This window comes from Morus notabilis, unplaced genomic scaffold (genome assembly GCF_000414095.1).
Source record: "Morus notabilis unplaced genomic scaffold, ASM41409v2 Scaffold629, whole genome shotgun sequence".
Taxonomy (NCBI): domain Eukaryota; kingdom Viridiplantae; phylum Streptophyta; class Magnoliopsida; order Rosales; family Moraceae; genus Morus; species Morus notabilis.
This window is the reverse complement of record NW_010363794.1, coordinates 37,009-49,860: the sequence shown is the minus strand read 5'-3', so window position 1 is coordinate 49,860 and position 12,852 is coordinate 37,009. Positions and strand designations below refer to the sequence as shown.

General features: G+C 36.3%; 1 protein-coding gene and 1 long non-coding RNA gene across 2 annotated transcripts in view; one reads left to right on the top strand and one right to left on the bottom strand.

The window, feature by feature from the left end:
* The window catches only part of LOC112092870, a 3,009-nt gene extending 610 nt beyond the window's left edge, over positions 1-2,399 (bottom strand). The window contains exons 1-2 of the long non-coding RNA XR_002902793.1: positions 2,020-2,399; positions 1,861-1,924 (exon numbers count right to left, since the gene is read on the bottom strand). This is a non-coding gene — a long non-coding RNA (uncharacterized LOC112092870). The remainder of the gene's footprint in view (positions 1-1,860; positions 1,925-2,019) is intronic.
* Positions 2,400-3,577: 1,178 nt separating this feature from the next.
* On the top strand, positions 3,578-11,710 carry LOC21397475 (transcriptional elongation regulator MINIYO). Its single transcript, XM_010104990.2, has 11 exons — positions 3,578-4,101; positions 4,451-4,751; positions 4,901-5,801; positions 6,140-6,234; positions 6,427-6,614; positions 7,033-7,138; positions 7,229-7,483; positions 7,591-7,779; positions 7,902-10,201; positions 10,390-10,599; positions 10,982-11,710. Exons 2-9 carry the CDS (start codon positions 4,515-4,517, stop codon positions 9,747-9,749), a joined length of 3,819 nt encoding a protein of 1,272 aa, XP_010103292.1. The 5' UTR covers positions 3,578-4,101; positions 4,451-4,514; the 3' UTR covers positions 9,750-10,201; positions 10,390-10,599; positions 10,982-11,710.
* Positions 11,711-12,852: the final 1,142 nt, after the last annotated feature.

The window sequence follows — 12,852 nt, the reverse complement described above, 5'->3', positions numbered from 1 at the left end:
TATTAATTCCAATAGTTACTCCACTATAAACTTGAAATTGCACTATCAAAATTATAGATATAAATTACTTCTAAATTGTGAAGTGTCCATTTGATATAGTCATTGCATATAGATCAATCATCCATAAATAATTCATAATTAGAGCTATGTAAAATCCGTTAACCTCTCTAATTACTTATTTATCATTGAGTACCATTGATTCTCTAATGGACAGTGATTCATAAAACACATTCATGAATCGGAGCTCCTACTGATCCAAGTACCGAATCAACCCTCAAGAGAATTATTTATCTACTTCTTTCTTAAGAAAGAATGGATTCCATCTCGTGTAATAACATTCCCAGCTACCTACTTCATCATGTCTCAAAAATACAAGAAATAGGATTTAAAATCTCAAAATCCGTACCGAGTAAATCAAAAGACACGAATTCATAAATAGGAGTCTGTTAAGAACTCATGATTAAGATCATTCTATATATGACCATCGGTAGACTCAATTAGAATTTCTATACTTAACGAAATTATTAGAAATTCATATTGTGTCTGTGTCCATGTTCCATATAATCTCATTACGCGAAATACACTCATTCAATATCTCACCATATTAACAGTGCGGATAACACCGTTCCATTCTAAATGGGAATGACATGTATTAATAATGTTTTAATTAAAGATTCTGAACTTTAATTAAATTCATTATGAACATTGCTTTTTTATTATTATCCTTAAACATTATCCTCTCGTATATAACACTTATATACAATGTTTAAGGTTACATAAATAACCATGAAATTTTTATTGATATTCATTAAATATTCATAAATATATGTACATAAAATAATGAATAAACTCTTTTATTAAATAAAAAACAAATATCCTATTACATCTTATGCTTCTAGGACATCATTCCCAACACAAGCGACTTCAACGTGAGAGTGAGAAGAGATGCACTCAAAACATTGAATGTGGAGAGAATATGAGAGGGAGATTGGCGATTTCAAAGAGGAAATGGGCGATTTTGGAGAGGAAATGGGTGATTTTGGAGAGGAAATGGGCGATTTCGGAGAGCACTCAAATGAACTCCGGCCGAGAAAATGAAAACAAGAAAAATGAAAATAAAAAAAAATTATTTTCAAAAACATGAGATAAAAGAGAAAATGAAAAGGGTGTTCTCAATTTTGGTTTTGGGAAACTAGGTCACCAAATGACAATCTTCACAATGTTTCCTTTTTGCTCCTAAAAAAACATGAAAAACGTTTTTAAAAACAGAAACAAACACGGCCCTTATTTCTTTATTTTTTTGATAATATATTTCTTTATTTGTTTGGGGGAAATATTATTTGGTTTTGTAGTTTGATACTTTTCTTCCATTGAAAATTTCGTTGAGGTACTCCACTTTTGTAAAGAAAATACTATAGTAATAAAATTTCAGTTATGACGAATTGTGAAAATAATGAGCGCGTTTGTAACCTGTTTTAAAATAATTCTATTTTTTGTATGAAAAAGGAAATGAAACGTTTTCAATCTCAGGCATAAATCATTTATAAAAATACGTTTGATAGTTTTATTTATTTTCATTGTAAGAAAAAATTAAAACTCCGTCTGGTTTTACATTTTTAAAAATATGTAATATTTTAAATAATATATTAAATAATTAATATAATCCCAAATCAGTTATACTATTAATTAATATAATGTAATGTTACACTATCAATTTTTGTTTTTTGTGGGAACCAAACACAACGACTAGAAATATACAAAACAGAAACAGAAACGGTTAGCTAAACACCAAATCACCACAGAACAAGCTAAACACCTTCCAGAGTGAACCAAATTGACAAATCACTAGTATTGAAATACCTCAGTTGATTTGGGGAGGAGCCGCGAAGGTTCGTCGACGAAAAAAACCTTTCAACACCTTTAGCTTCCACAAATCAATTGTCAAATCAATTTCAAGCCCTAACTAAAAATCCAAAGAGGCTGCAAGAGATATTCAGAAACAAAGAAAGTGAATCCTACCTTAAATTCCACAAATGTTGAGAAAGACCTTCAAATTTCCTTGAATCCTTCTAAAATTAGGAATACTAATGACAAATGGAGTGGAAACCCTCTGGTTGAGCTTCGATTTAAGTTTCTCAGGAAGAAGGGAGACATAAACCGTGGGAATTAGAAAGAGAGATAGGAGGAGAACGTGAGAGAGTGAGGGAGAAAGAGAGATAGTTGAAAGAGAGTGAGGAAGAAAAAGAAAGGCAAACAAAGAAAGAGGGAGAATGATCTGAGGGAGCTCGACGGAAAGAGGGAGTTCGATGGGAGAGACTGCTCAATGCAAGCAATCTCTGAGGTTGGGTTCAGGGTTAGAAGGAAAGAGGGATTTGAGAAAATGAAAACAAGAAAATGAAAATGACTAAAGTCGTTTTCAGAAACTCTCCCATCTTGAGAGAAATTAGTCCCTTTATTCCCCTTTTTATTTTTTGTCTTTAGTCGTTCTAAACGTTATTTTTTACTCATTTTTATTTTCTTTTCTCAAAAAATGGAAAAAATGTTTTTGAAACCACTTCCAAACACGAACAAGTCTCAAGTATCTGACCCCTCTTTAAGTAAAGTATTAGTTTTACTTTTAAATATATTTATTTTAAAAATATAATTAAATACAAAAAAATAAATTTACAAAAAAAAAATTAAAATTAATTTAACTAAGAAATCAAAACTAAAATAATTTTAAATTAAAATTAATTTAACTAAGAAATAAAAACTAAAATAATTTTAGAGCTATCTCTCATAATAACAAAAAAGTCAATTTTATCATTTTATGTCTGAAAAAGTACTTCATGATACTGCCTTTAAAATAATGGAGAGTAAAACGCTATGAATACTTTCAAAGGTTTATAAAGTTTTTATGGTTTAGTTTCATGAATATATTCTAAATTATATAATATAAACCTTATTCATTTTACTGATTTGAGTTTAAAATTTAAGTTTTGCTACAGTAAAAAGTTTTAAAAAACAGTTACATTTAACTCTTTTACTACTGTAAAAAACTCTCATATAAAATCACGTTTCAACTTGAATCAACGAACTAAACGAACCCGTGCACTTCTCAAATTCCCCTCTAGTTATATAAAATCATTTAAAATACTCATGAAGTAATGCCAATAAGTTTTTGTTTAAAACGCTAACAAAAAGAGATATTCGTGGAGTTTGCGTTTTATAAGAAAACATATGTTACAGGCACAAAATTACAAGGCAATTAGTGAGGGGGAATTTTAATTTTTTAGATTATTTTCATAAATACTCTTTAAATATGTAACATGTTTTAAATTATCTTGACTTTTAAAAAAGTTTAAAACACCCTATTATATATAAAAAAACAGTTCAAAACGCCCCTCCATCCTGTTCCGTGTATATTCCTTAACAGATCGTTGATGTGTTCTGCTATTAAAAATTAACTAAAGCTATTAAATTCTAATTAAATCTATAAAAATAATTAAATAATAAAAAATAAAAAAAGCAAATAAAAATTGGATTTAAAAAAATAATTAATAAAAAAATTGAAAACCTATTCTCCGATTCCCACATCCCAAAAAAAAAAAAAAAAAATCCAACGACCATCTCCATTCTCACTGTTGAGACTCGCCTTCGCGAGGCTTTCTCCGACGCTGCCCAACTCCATTCCGAACTCCGCCATCCGCCGCCCACCTCACGTCCCACTCGCCTCCGAGCCCAACCACACCCATCCCTAATCAACACCATTATGTGCAGGTCGATTTGCCTCCGCCACACGAGCACCAAATCCATTGTTGAGCACCCATTCCCTTTATGTGCAGGTCTTAGTTTTGGCCTATTCCCCTCTTGAGCACCAAGTATTATTTCCCTTCTCCTTCACCAAAAATTTGGAGCTAGTTTAAGGTTAAGATTGAGCGACTCGACTCGAGAGGGAGGACGAGGTTGCGGTAGTCCTCGTGGTTAGAGGTGAGGATGGAATCGCGAGACTACTGGAGGCAAGAGAAGGAGTAAGCATGGTTGGTAGTGGTGGGGATTAAGGTTTGGTACTGGTGGGTTTGAGGACTTGGTGGTGGAACCGTGGAAGGAGACGATGCTTGGGTGAGGTTAAGGGTCTTTTTTCTTTTATGTTAATTACTCATTTATTAACGTTTCTAATATTTATTATTTTTCAAACATTAATGTAGATGGAATTAGACGGAGAAAATATTTTAACATATTTTCTATAAATTGGGAGATACTTTGAACTGTTTTGAAAAATTAGAAGCATATTGAAACAAGGCTCATGCTTTGAGCGTATTTTTAAAAATAATCCTAATCTTTTCTTTAATTTTAATTGTCGTTTCCCATCTTTGTCGTTTCTAATCTTACATGTCGTTTTTGGCCCCCAAAAAATCCGAGCCGCGCCGATCAAGCATTTCTTTCCCCCACTAAAAATTTTCCCTTCTAGAGACATTCCACCCACACTCGGCGAAGTTGCAGAGTAGAAGTCTCTCCTCGCCACCACCGCGAACATGGAGAAGAAGAAGAAGAAGCAAACCGCTCAACGAAACCCTAACACTTCTTCGCCACAGAAGACGAAGATGAACTTCGGAACCAGTGGCCTCCAGATAAGCGAAGACGAAGCCTCCCACTTGGTCGGTCGTATTGTGGAGAAAGGAATTTCAGATGAACCACCAACCAAACCCTACTTACCTCCTAATCCCACCGTTCTCCCTTTCCCCGTCGCTCGCCATCGCTCTCACGGCCCGGTAAGCCCCTCCCTCTTCTTCGGGACCCTCGGTTGATTTGATTACCATTGAATTTGACCTTGTTTGGTTCCCGAGAAAGTGAAGAAAAGTGGATTTTTTTTTAGGATATTGAGTTCTCTCCGACTGATATGTATGTTTCGATTTTATAGCATTGGGCTCCAGTTGGTAGTAAAGCGAGTGCTGGTTATGGTGATGATCGTGATGAGGATGGTGGGTTAAGTGACGAAGATGATAGAGCTTTCATGGACGTTGATCCAATAGCGCCTTTTGCTAATCCTGTAGAGAGGAGGAAGAAGAAAGGCGTGGATTTTAGCAACTGGAGAGAGCTTGTAGCTGGTGAGAAGTCAGCCATGGCTGAGAAATTGGAAGGAAATGTGATACGCTCCTCAGCAAAAACTGAAAAACGAGAGAAAGATAGACAACCAATTGAAACCGTGAGTGAGAGTGAAGATAGTGAGGCTAGTTCTTTTGCAAAGATGGAGTTAGATTACTCAAATAATGACCATTTGTTGGAGATATTAAAGAAAAGGGAGACAAACTATTCAGCTTCAACTGTGGTTTCCCCCGGAACTGATTCAGGTCACAAGCAAGAAACCATGTGGCTTGAGAGTGAGATTGACGCTGAAAATCGAGCGCGATTACAGGGAATGTCGGCTGAGGAGCTTGCAGAGGCACAAGCTGAGATAATGGAGAAGATGGACCCTGCATTGCTGAGGCTACTTAAGAAGAGGGGTCAAGAAAAATTGGAGAAGCAAAAATCCTTGAGCTCGGATGTTATCGCCAATGCCGAAGGCGATAATGGACGGAATGAGAATGTAAAGGACGTGAAAGATTTGTCTGTCTCTAAGAGTAAGGTGACTCATACGGAGACAAAAATGACCTCAAAGGAAATGAAGAGTGGACTTGACAATGGTGAGGCACGGAATCCAAGCCCAGCTAGTGGCAGTTTGTGGAGTACTTGGAGCGAGAGAGTCGAGGGTGTTAGAAGACTAAGATTTTCCTTGGACGGGACTATTGTTGAGAATGATCTTGTCCAAGTAGCAGACACCGGTAAGCCTGAATTAGTTAGTTTGTTTATATCGTTGGTATTGATCACATTCTGGTATTGGATTGTTATTAAAGGATTTATATCTGGATTATCATTAGGGTTTAGAGTGGTACTTTCAGACTTCCAGTAAAATGTATTTTATATAATTGATTTCCGTATAAGTAATGTTATGGGATTTCCAAGATAATGCTGAAGCTTTGATAACCGAGTCTTGCTTAGTAAGAAAGTTCAGAGTAATCTCTGATTTATCCACGGTTTTGCGCGGAAACCAACACTATTCAGTCTGTTTCATTTAACACGGTTTTGAGTATCTCTTCCCGTCATATATTTCGTTCATCAGAGCGTGTTGCGGAACGCGACTTCCTGCGGACTGAGGGAGATCCTGGTGCAGCAGGTTACACAATCAAAGAAGCAGTGGCACTAACTCGAAGTGTGGTCAGTTTACATTTTAGTTCTTGATTGCTCTAATTTTGTAGCATTGGTTGGTTTTTATAAGATTTTCCTGAAGTTAGACTTACATTTTGTAAGATTTTTGTAGATCAGTTTGTTGTTCACAGTCTTTTATGACCGGTTTCAGTTATCATCCTTTTGCTTATTTACTTTTGACTGTCTATCCTTTGGTTTCAGATTCCAGGGCAACGTGCTCTTGCATTGCATATACTTTTAGCTGTTCTTGATAAGGCAGTCCACAATATTTTCCAAGGTCAAGTTGGGTGTTCCATTGGAAATGATGATAAAGATAACAAATTTACCGATTGGGAAGCTATTTGGGCTTATGCACTTGGCCCTGAATCCGAGCTTGTTTTATCGCTTAGGTGAATAACTTCTTAATGTCTCCACTGCTAATTTGTTTATATCCTCCCATGACTTGGTCATGTCATCTCCCTTAATAGCTTATCCCTTGAGACTTGCTTGAGCCATAGGTCCTGCAATTTTAGCCGAACTGGATGTATGGTTTTCTGATAAAGTAGTTAATCATGCGCATTTTGCTGGAATTTTTATCAAATTGTGGATCATAAAGAACAGCAACTTTATCCAATGATCTTTAGGGATATAAATTGTAATTACATTTGTAAGCAAAGTACCTATCGCGCTCTTTAACATTTCTATAGATTTTTTCTCCAAAAAAAAAAAAAAAATTACTTTAATTTTTATTTTATTTTAGTTTATTATTATTATTATTATTATTATTATTATTATTTGCATTTTAACTAATATTTCATTGTTTCGTAGGATATGTCTTGATGACAATCATAATTCTGTAGTTCTAGCTTGTGCCAAAGTCATTCAGTGCATATTAACATGTGATGTGAATGAAAGCTTCTTCAATTTCTCAGAGGTACTTCTTTTTCCTTGTTTGAATATATATGTTTATTTTTCCTTCTTTATCTACATTTGCTTAATTTATGTTTGACATATTCGTTTCTAGAAAATTACTCTCAAGGATATCTGTACTGCCCCTGTATTCCGTAGCAGACCTGAGATTGATGTTGGTTTTCTACGAGGTGGATTCTGGAAGTACAATGCTAAGTCTTCTAATGTTCTTACTCTTAACGACGATATTATCAATGATGAAACCGAAGGGAAAAATACAATACATGATGATATCGTGGTTGCGGGACAAGATTTTGCTGGAGGTTTGGTTAGAATGGGAATCCTTCCAAGGCTTCGCTATCTTCTTGAGGTGAGAATATTTCCAGTGAATTGATGTTTCGACTCCTCCATATCATAGACAGTCTAAAGTCAGTGCTAATTGTAGAGTACTAAATGTATTAATCTGTATGGTTTCAGTCAGACCTTACAGCGGCTTTGGAAGAATGCTTGATTTCTATACTCATTGCCATAGCAAGGCATTCCCCAACATGTGCAAATGCAATTATGAAATGCCAAAGGCTTATTGAGACAGTTGTTGACAGATTTACAGCAAACAAGAATATAGGAATTCATCCTTCTAAGATAAAATCTGTTATTCTTTTAAAGGTAAGGAGTTTTTTTTTTTTTTTTTCCTTCCTATATGTTCTTTTGCTAGCCCTTTTTTATTCGTTCAAATTATATATTGTATAGCTAATATGATTTTTATTGTTTCTGTATATATATCAAAGGTGTTGGCTCGATCTGATAAGAAGACTTGTCTTGAATTTATAAATAATGGGGTTTACCATATCATGACGTGGCATTTATGTCAAAACACTGCCTCTGTTGACCAATGGGTTGAATCTGGTCAAGAGAGCTGCAAGCTTTCATCAGCTTTGATAGTTGAACAATTACGTTTTTGGAGGGTTTGCATTCAGCATGGGTATTCGGTATCGTGTTTCTCGGATATTTTCCCTTCCTTGTGCCTGTGGTTGAATCCACCTACACTTGAAAAGCTTATAGAGAAGGGCGTTCTTTGTGAATTTGCTTCCCTCTCGGCGGAGACATACCTTCTTCTACAGGCTTTGGCTACAAGACTTCCAAACATCTTTTCACAAATGAGTCTAGGAAATCAAATCCAGGAACAGGTTGGCGATGACATGGAGATCTGGTCTTGGAGTCACGTTAGTCCAATGGTTGATTTAGCTGTGAAGTGGATACTTGTATTGGGTGATCTACACACATGTAATTTTTGGCAAAGTGGGGTTAAGAGTGGTAATGTTTTACAAGATTCTCATGTGACTTCATTGCTGTGGGTGTATTCTGCTGTAATGGGCTTGCTTGCAGAAGTGTTCAAAAGAATTATTCCAGATAATACCATCAATCAGATGGAAAATGATGGCAATATCCCTTGGCTTCCAGAGTTTGTTCCCAAAGTTGGACTTGAAATTATCAAAAGTAGGTTTCTGAGTTTCTCAGATACCATTGGTTCAAATTTTGGAACAAGTCTTGTTGGAGATGGTTCTTTCGTTGAAAAACTATGCTATTTGAGACAGAAAAACGAACAAGAAATATCATTAGCTTCTGTATGTTGCCTTCACGGATTTTTCCAGACAATCTCTGCCATTGATAACTTGATCCAGCTGACCAAGAAAGAGGTAAAGAATTCCCAAGACTGTAGTCTTTCAAGAGAAGAGGAAATACTCAAGGATGGGATATTGAAAGGGTCTCTGGTTGAACTGAGAAGCGTGCAAGATATTTTTATGAAGTTGGTTGCTTCAGACTGGCATTTAGTGCAGTCTATTGAGACATTCGGCAGAGGCGGGCCTGCTCCTGGGGTAGGAGTTGGCTGGGGTGCCTCTGGTGGAGGATTTTGGTCAACAGATGTTTTGTTGGCACAAGCAGATTCAAGGCTAACTGTTGATTTGCTTGAGTCTTTTCTGATTTTGTCTATGAGTGATGTTCCCAGAGACGAGGAAATATCTTCTGTTGTGCAAATTATTAATTCTTCCTTAGCCTTGACTTTAATAGCCGGGCCTAGAGAGAGAAATATTGTGGACAAGGCATTTAAACTTTTGGTCGATGTCTCTATTCTGAAGTATCTTGATCTCTGTATTCGGCATTTTCTTCGTCTTAATGGGAGAATTAAGCTGCTTGGCTGGGAATATAAAGAAGAGGATTACCTGCTCTTCAGTAAGATATTAATTTCTCATTTCAGCAATAGATGGCTGTCTGTAAAAAGGAAGCTGAAAAAAGCAGATAAAACACTTGAGAAAACTTATGGTTCTTTGGATACCATACATGAGGATGAGGACTGGGACGCATCAGATATTGTTCAAGACAGTACATCCTTGGTCATAGAGTGGGCTCACCAAAGATTTACATTACCTGTTCATTGGTTTCTGAGTCCAATTTCGACCCTTTGCAATAGCAAGCATGCTGGTCTTCGAAAATGTTCCAATTTAGAGTCTCTTATGCAGGACCCAGGTGATCTGCTTGAAGTTGCCAAAGGTGGTCTTTTTGTCCTCTTAGGTATCAAACGATGTCGAGTTTCCTCCCAAGTGACGTCCCTTCACCTGTTCAAAGCGTTCCATTAGTTTGGAAACTGCATTCTTTATCTGTGATCTTGCTAATTGGAATGGATGTGATTGAGGACGAGAAGAGTAAGGATGTTTATGAAGCTTTGCAAGATCTATATGGTAATATTCTTGATAAGGAAAGGCATACAAGTGCCAAAATGACTTGCGAGAAGAATGTCAACCTGTCTTTGGAACCCAGAAATGAAAAGTATCTAGAGTTCTTGAGGTTTCAATCGGACATTCATGACAGTTACTCAACTTTTATTGAAACTCTTGTGGAGCAGTTTTCTGCTATATCTTATGGCGATTTAATATATGGCCGGCAAGTTGCTGTTTATTTACACTGATGTGTTGAAGCTCCTGTTCGGCTTGCTGCTTGGAAGGCACTGACTAATGCTCGTGTTCTTGAGCTTCTCCCGCCCTTGGAGTCTTGCTTCGGAGAAGCAGAAGGGTACCTTCAACCTATAGAGGTACGGAAGATAAAAATTAACCTCTACACAATTAATTTGTGAAATGTTTTACGCTGCGCCTCCTTTTGTCTTTTGCACATAAATCTATACATTTATTGCTTTCAACGAATTAATCTTGCTGAAATATTGTTTGAATAAGAACAAATTATGCAGAACTGATAAAATAATTTTTTTTCTCAACTCTGCAGGATAATGCTGAGATTATAGAGGCCTATGTGAAATCCTGGACTTCTGGTGCTCTCGACAGGGCTGCAAGTCGAGGATCAATTGCGTATGTGCTGGTTCTCCACCACCTTTCACATTTTATCTTTCATTCCAGTACTGGTGATAAACTGCTTCTACGGAACAAGCTTGTGAGGTCACTTTTGAGAGACTTCTCCCTGAAGCAACACCATGAGGTATGTATACTTTTTGAAGACATTCTATGAAACTGATATTAACGAATTGGTTGAACTATAACACCATGAGGTGAAGTGAACCGGTTAAGATGCCCACAGTTGAACAAATTAAAGCACTCCCTACACGGAATGAAATCTATTCTTTCGTGCGGAAATGGTTGAACTGTCAACTGTCAAATCATACTATCCATATAGATGATATAGAAAAGAAGTCACGGTGTCATACAGACAAAGGAGTGTCAATTTGGTATCTGAAATTCTCATGATATGACCTTTATCACTCTATAACTATTGTATGACAAATTACCTTCTATTTTCATATTGTTCCTGGGAAGTTATATCAGAGATGGAGATTTCTAATGTCGAACTCTTATAATTGCAGGCAATGCTTTTGAATCTAATTCAATATGAAGAGAAAGCATCATCTCAGACGACTAATTTGAAAGATGATTTGCAATTATACAGCAATATAAACAAAAGGCTTGAGGTCTTAACTGAAGGTTGCGAACAAAATTCTTCTCTACTAAATGAGGTAAAGAAGCTAAAGTCCCTTGTACAGAATACAGTTTCGTGAGCTCATCAAAATTTTGTTTTGCATGGATGAGCTTTTTTGTAAACTTATGTGTCGGTTTCTTTTTCTTTCATTTCTATCTGATCACATGACTTCTGACTTTGAGGACAACCCAACGAAAAGTTTTCTGCTGTAGATATAAATTTTCAAAAAATAGAAGAGTTAAAGGAAACACTTGTTGCATATTTCATTCTGTTGATTCAACCAAAAAAAAAAAAAAAGAAAGAAAAAGAAAAAGAATGAGATTTCATGGAGGGTAGGAAAGCCCAGTAAATGTTCTTTGTACTTGGGCACTTCATTCCTTAATTCGGACAATGTTTGATGTGAGGGAGGATCCCCTAGCGGGAAAGACTTTATTGACTGATAAATGAAATCTTCTAGGTATTCCAACTTCCAAGTATAAAAAACGAGCCAGCAAAATGATATGTGATCTTGGCTTTGAAAGGCGACAATTCATGACCGTTTGAGTTTCTTTTGCGGCGTGTTGCTAATGATGTGTCACCAGTAAAGATTGAACCCGAAAACCAGATTGCAGTTTCTGGATTTATGCTTCCCTGTGTATCATAGTTCAGATGAATCTTTAGTGCATCTTTTTATTCATTGCTCTCTAGCTAGGTCCCTTGGGTTTGCAGGTCGGAAGGCAATAAGATGCGATTATGCATCTTAATTCGGGCTTTGAGCTAATACAGAGTATTTTGCTCCCGCCTGATGCTTTAAAAATTTCATTTTGCCGTAGATAAGACTTGGTCTTGTTGGTATGCAATATGGTAGGCAAGAAATAAAGTTGTGTTTGACGACTCAAATCCGGATACAAATAGCATGATCATTTCTCTCAAAGGTTCATTTGAGGAAACACAAATCAGTTAAGTCATTTGTCGTTAAGTTAGCTTTGAGGCTAACTCGAACAAATTTTCAAGAAAGACGCGGGGCCTATAAAGATTAATGTCGGTGCAGTCTTTAAAGAGAGTATCGGAAATATAGGATTAGATAGGTTTAGTTATAGTTTATGCGTTATCAATAAGATTTAAATTCTAGAGTTTAAATTTTATAGTATAGGATAAGGATTATTAAAGATAGGATTTAGAGTTTATCTAGAAGAAGATTAGCTTCTCAATCTCTTTATATAACTATTGTATTTTTCCGGTTATGTGAAGATAAATAAGATTAAATATTTCCCCCAAAATCTTACATGGTATCAGAGCTTAGGCTCTTAACCCAATCTTCCGATGGCAAAAACTGCCATGGCTGGCGCCAACAGAAGTTCCTCTTCCACGAGAGATGACGCAGAGTGTTCCCAAGACAATTCAGCCATAGTCCAAAGCAATGATGATGGCGTTTCCCTCATGAATCTCCCATCAAATATGTTGCAATTGACGGCACACAAATTAAATGGGAAGAATTACCTGTCTTGGGCTTAAACTGTGAAGCTTGTAATTGATGGAAAAGGAAAGTTAGGGTTCCTGACAGGCGAGGCAAAGAAACCAGGGGAGAACGACCCAAAGTTGAAGACATGGAGATCCGAAAACGCTATGGTTACTGCATGGCTTATCAATTCCATGGATTACTCGATTGGAAAGCCATTCTTATTCCTTCCAACCGCCAAAGCAGTTGAGATGCCATACGAGAGACCTATTCCAACTTAGAAAATTCATCTCAAATATTTGAGATAAAATCAAGACTAT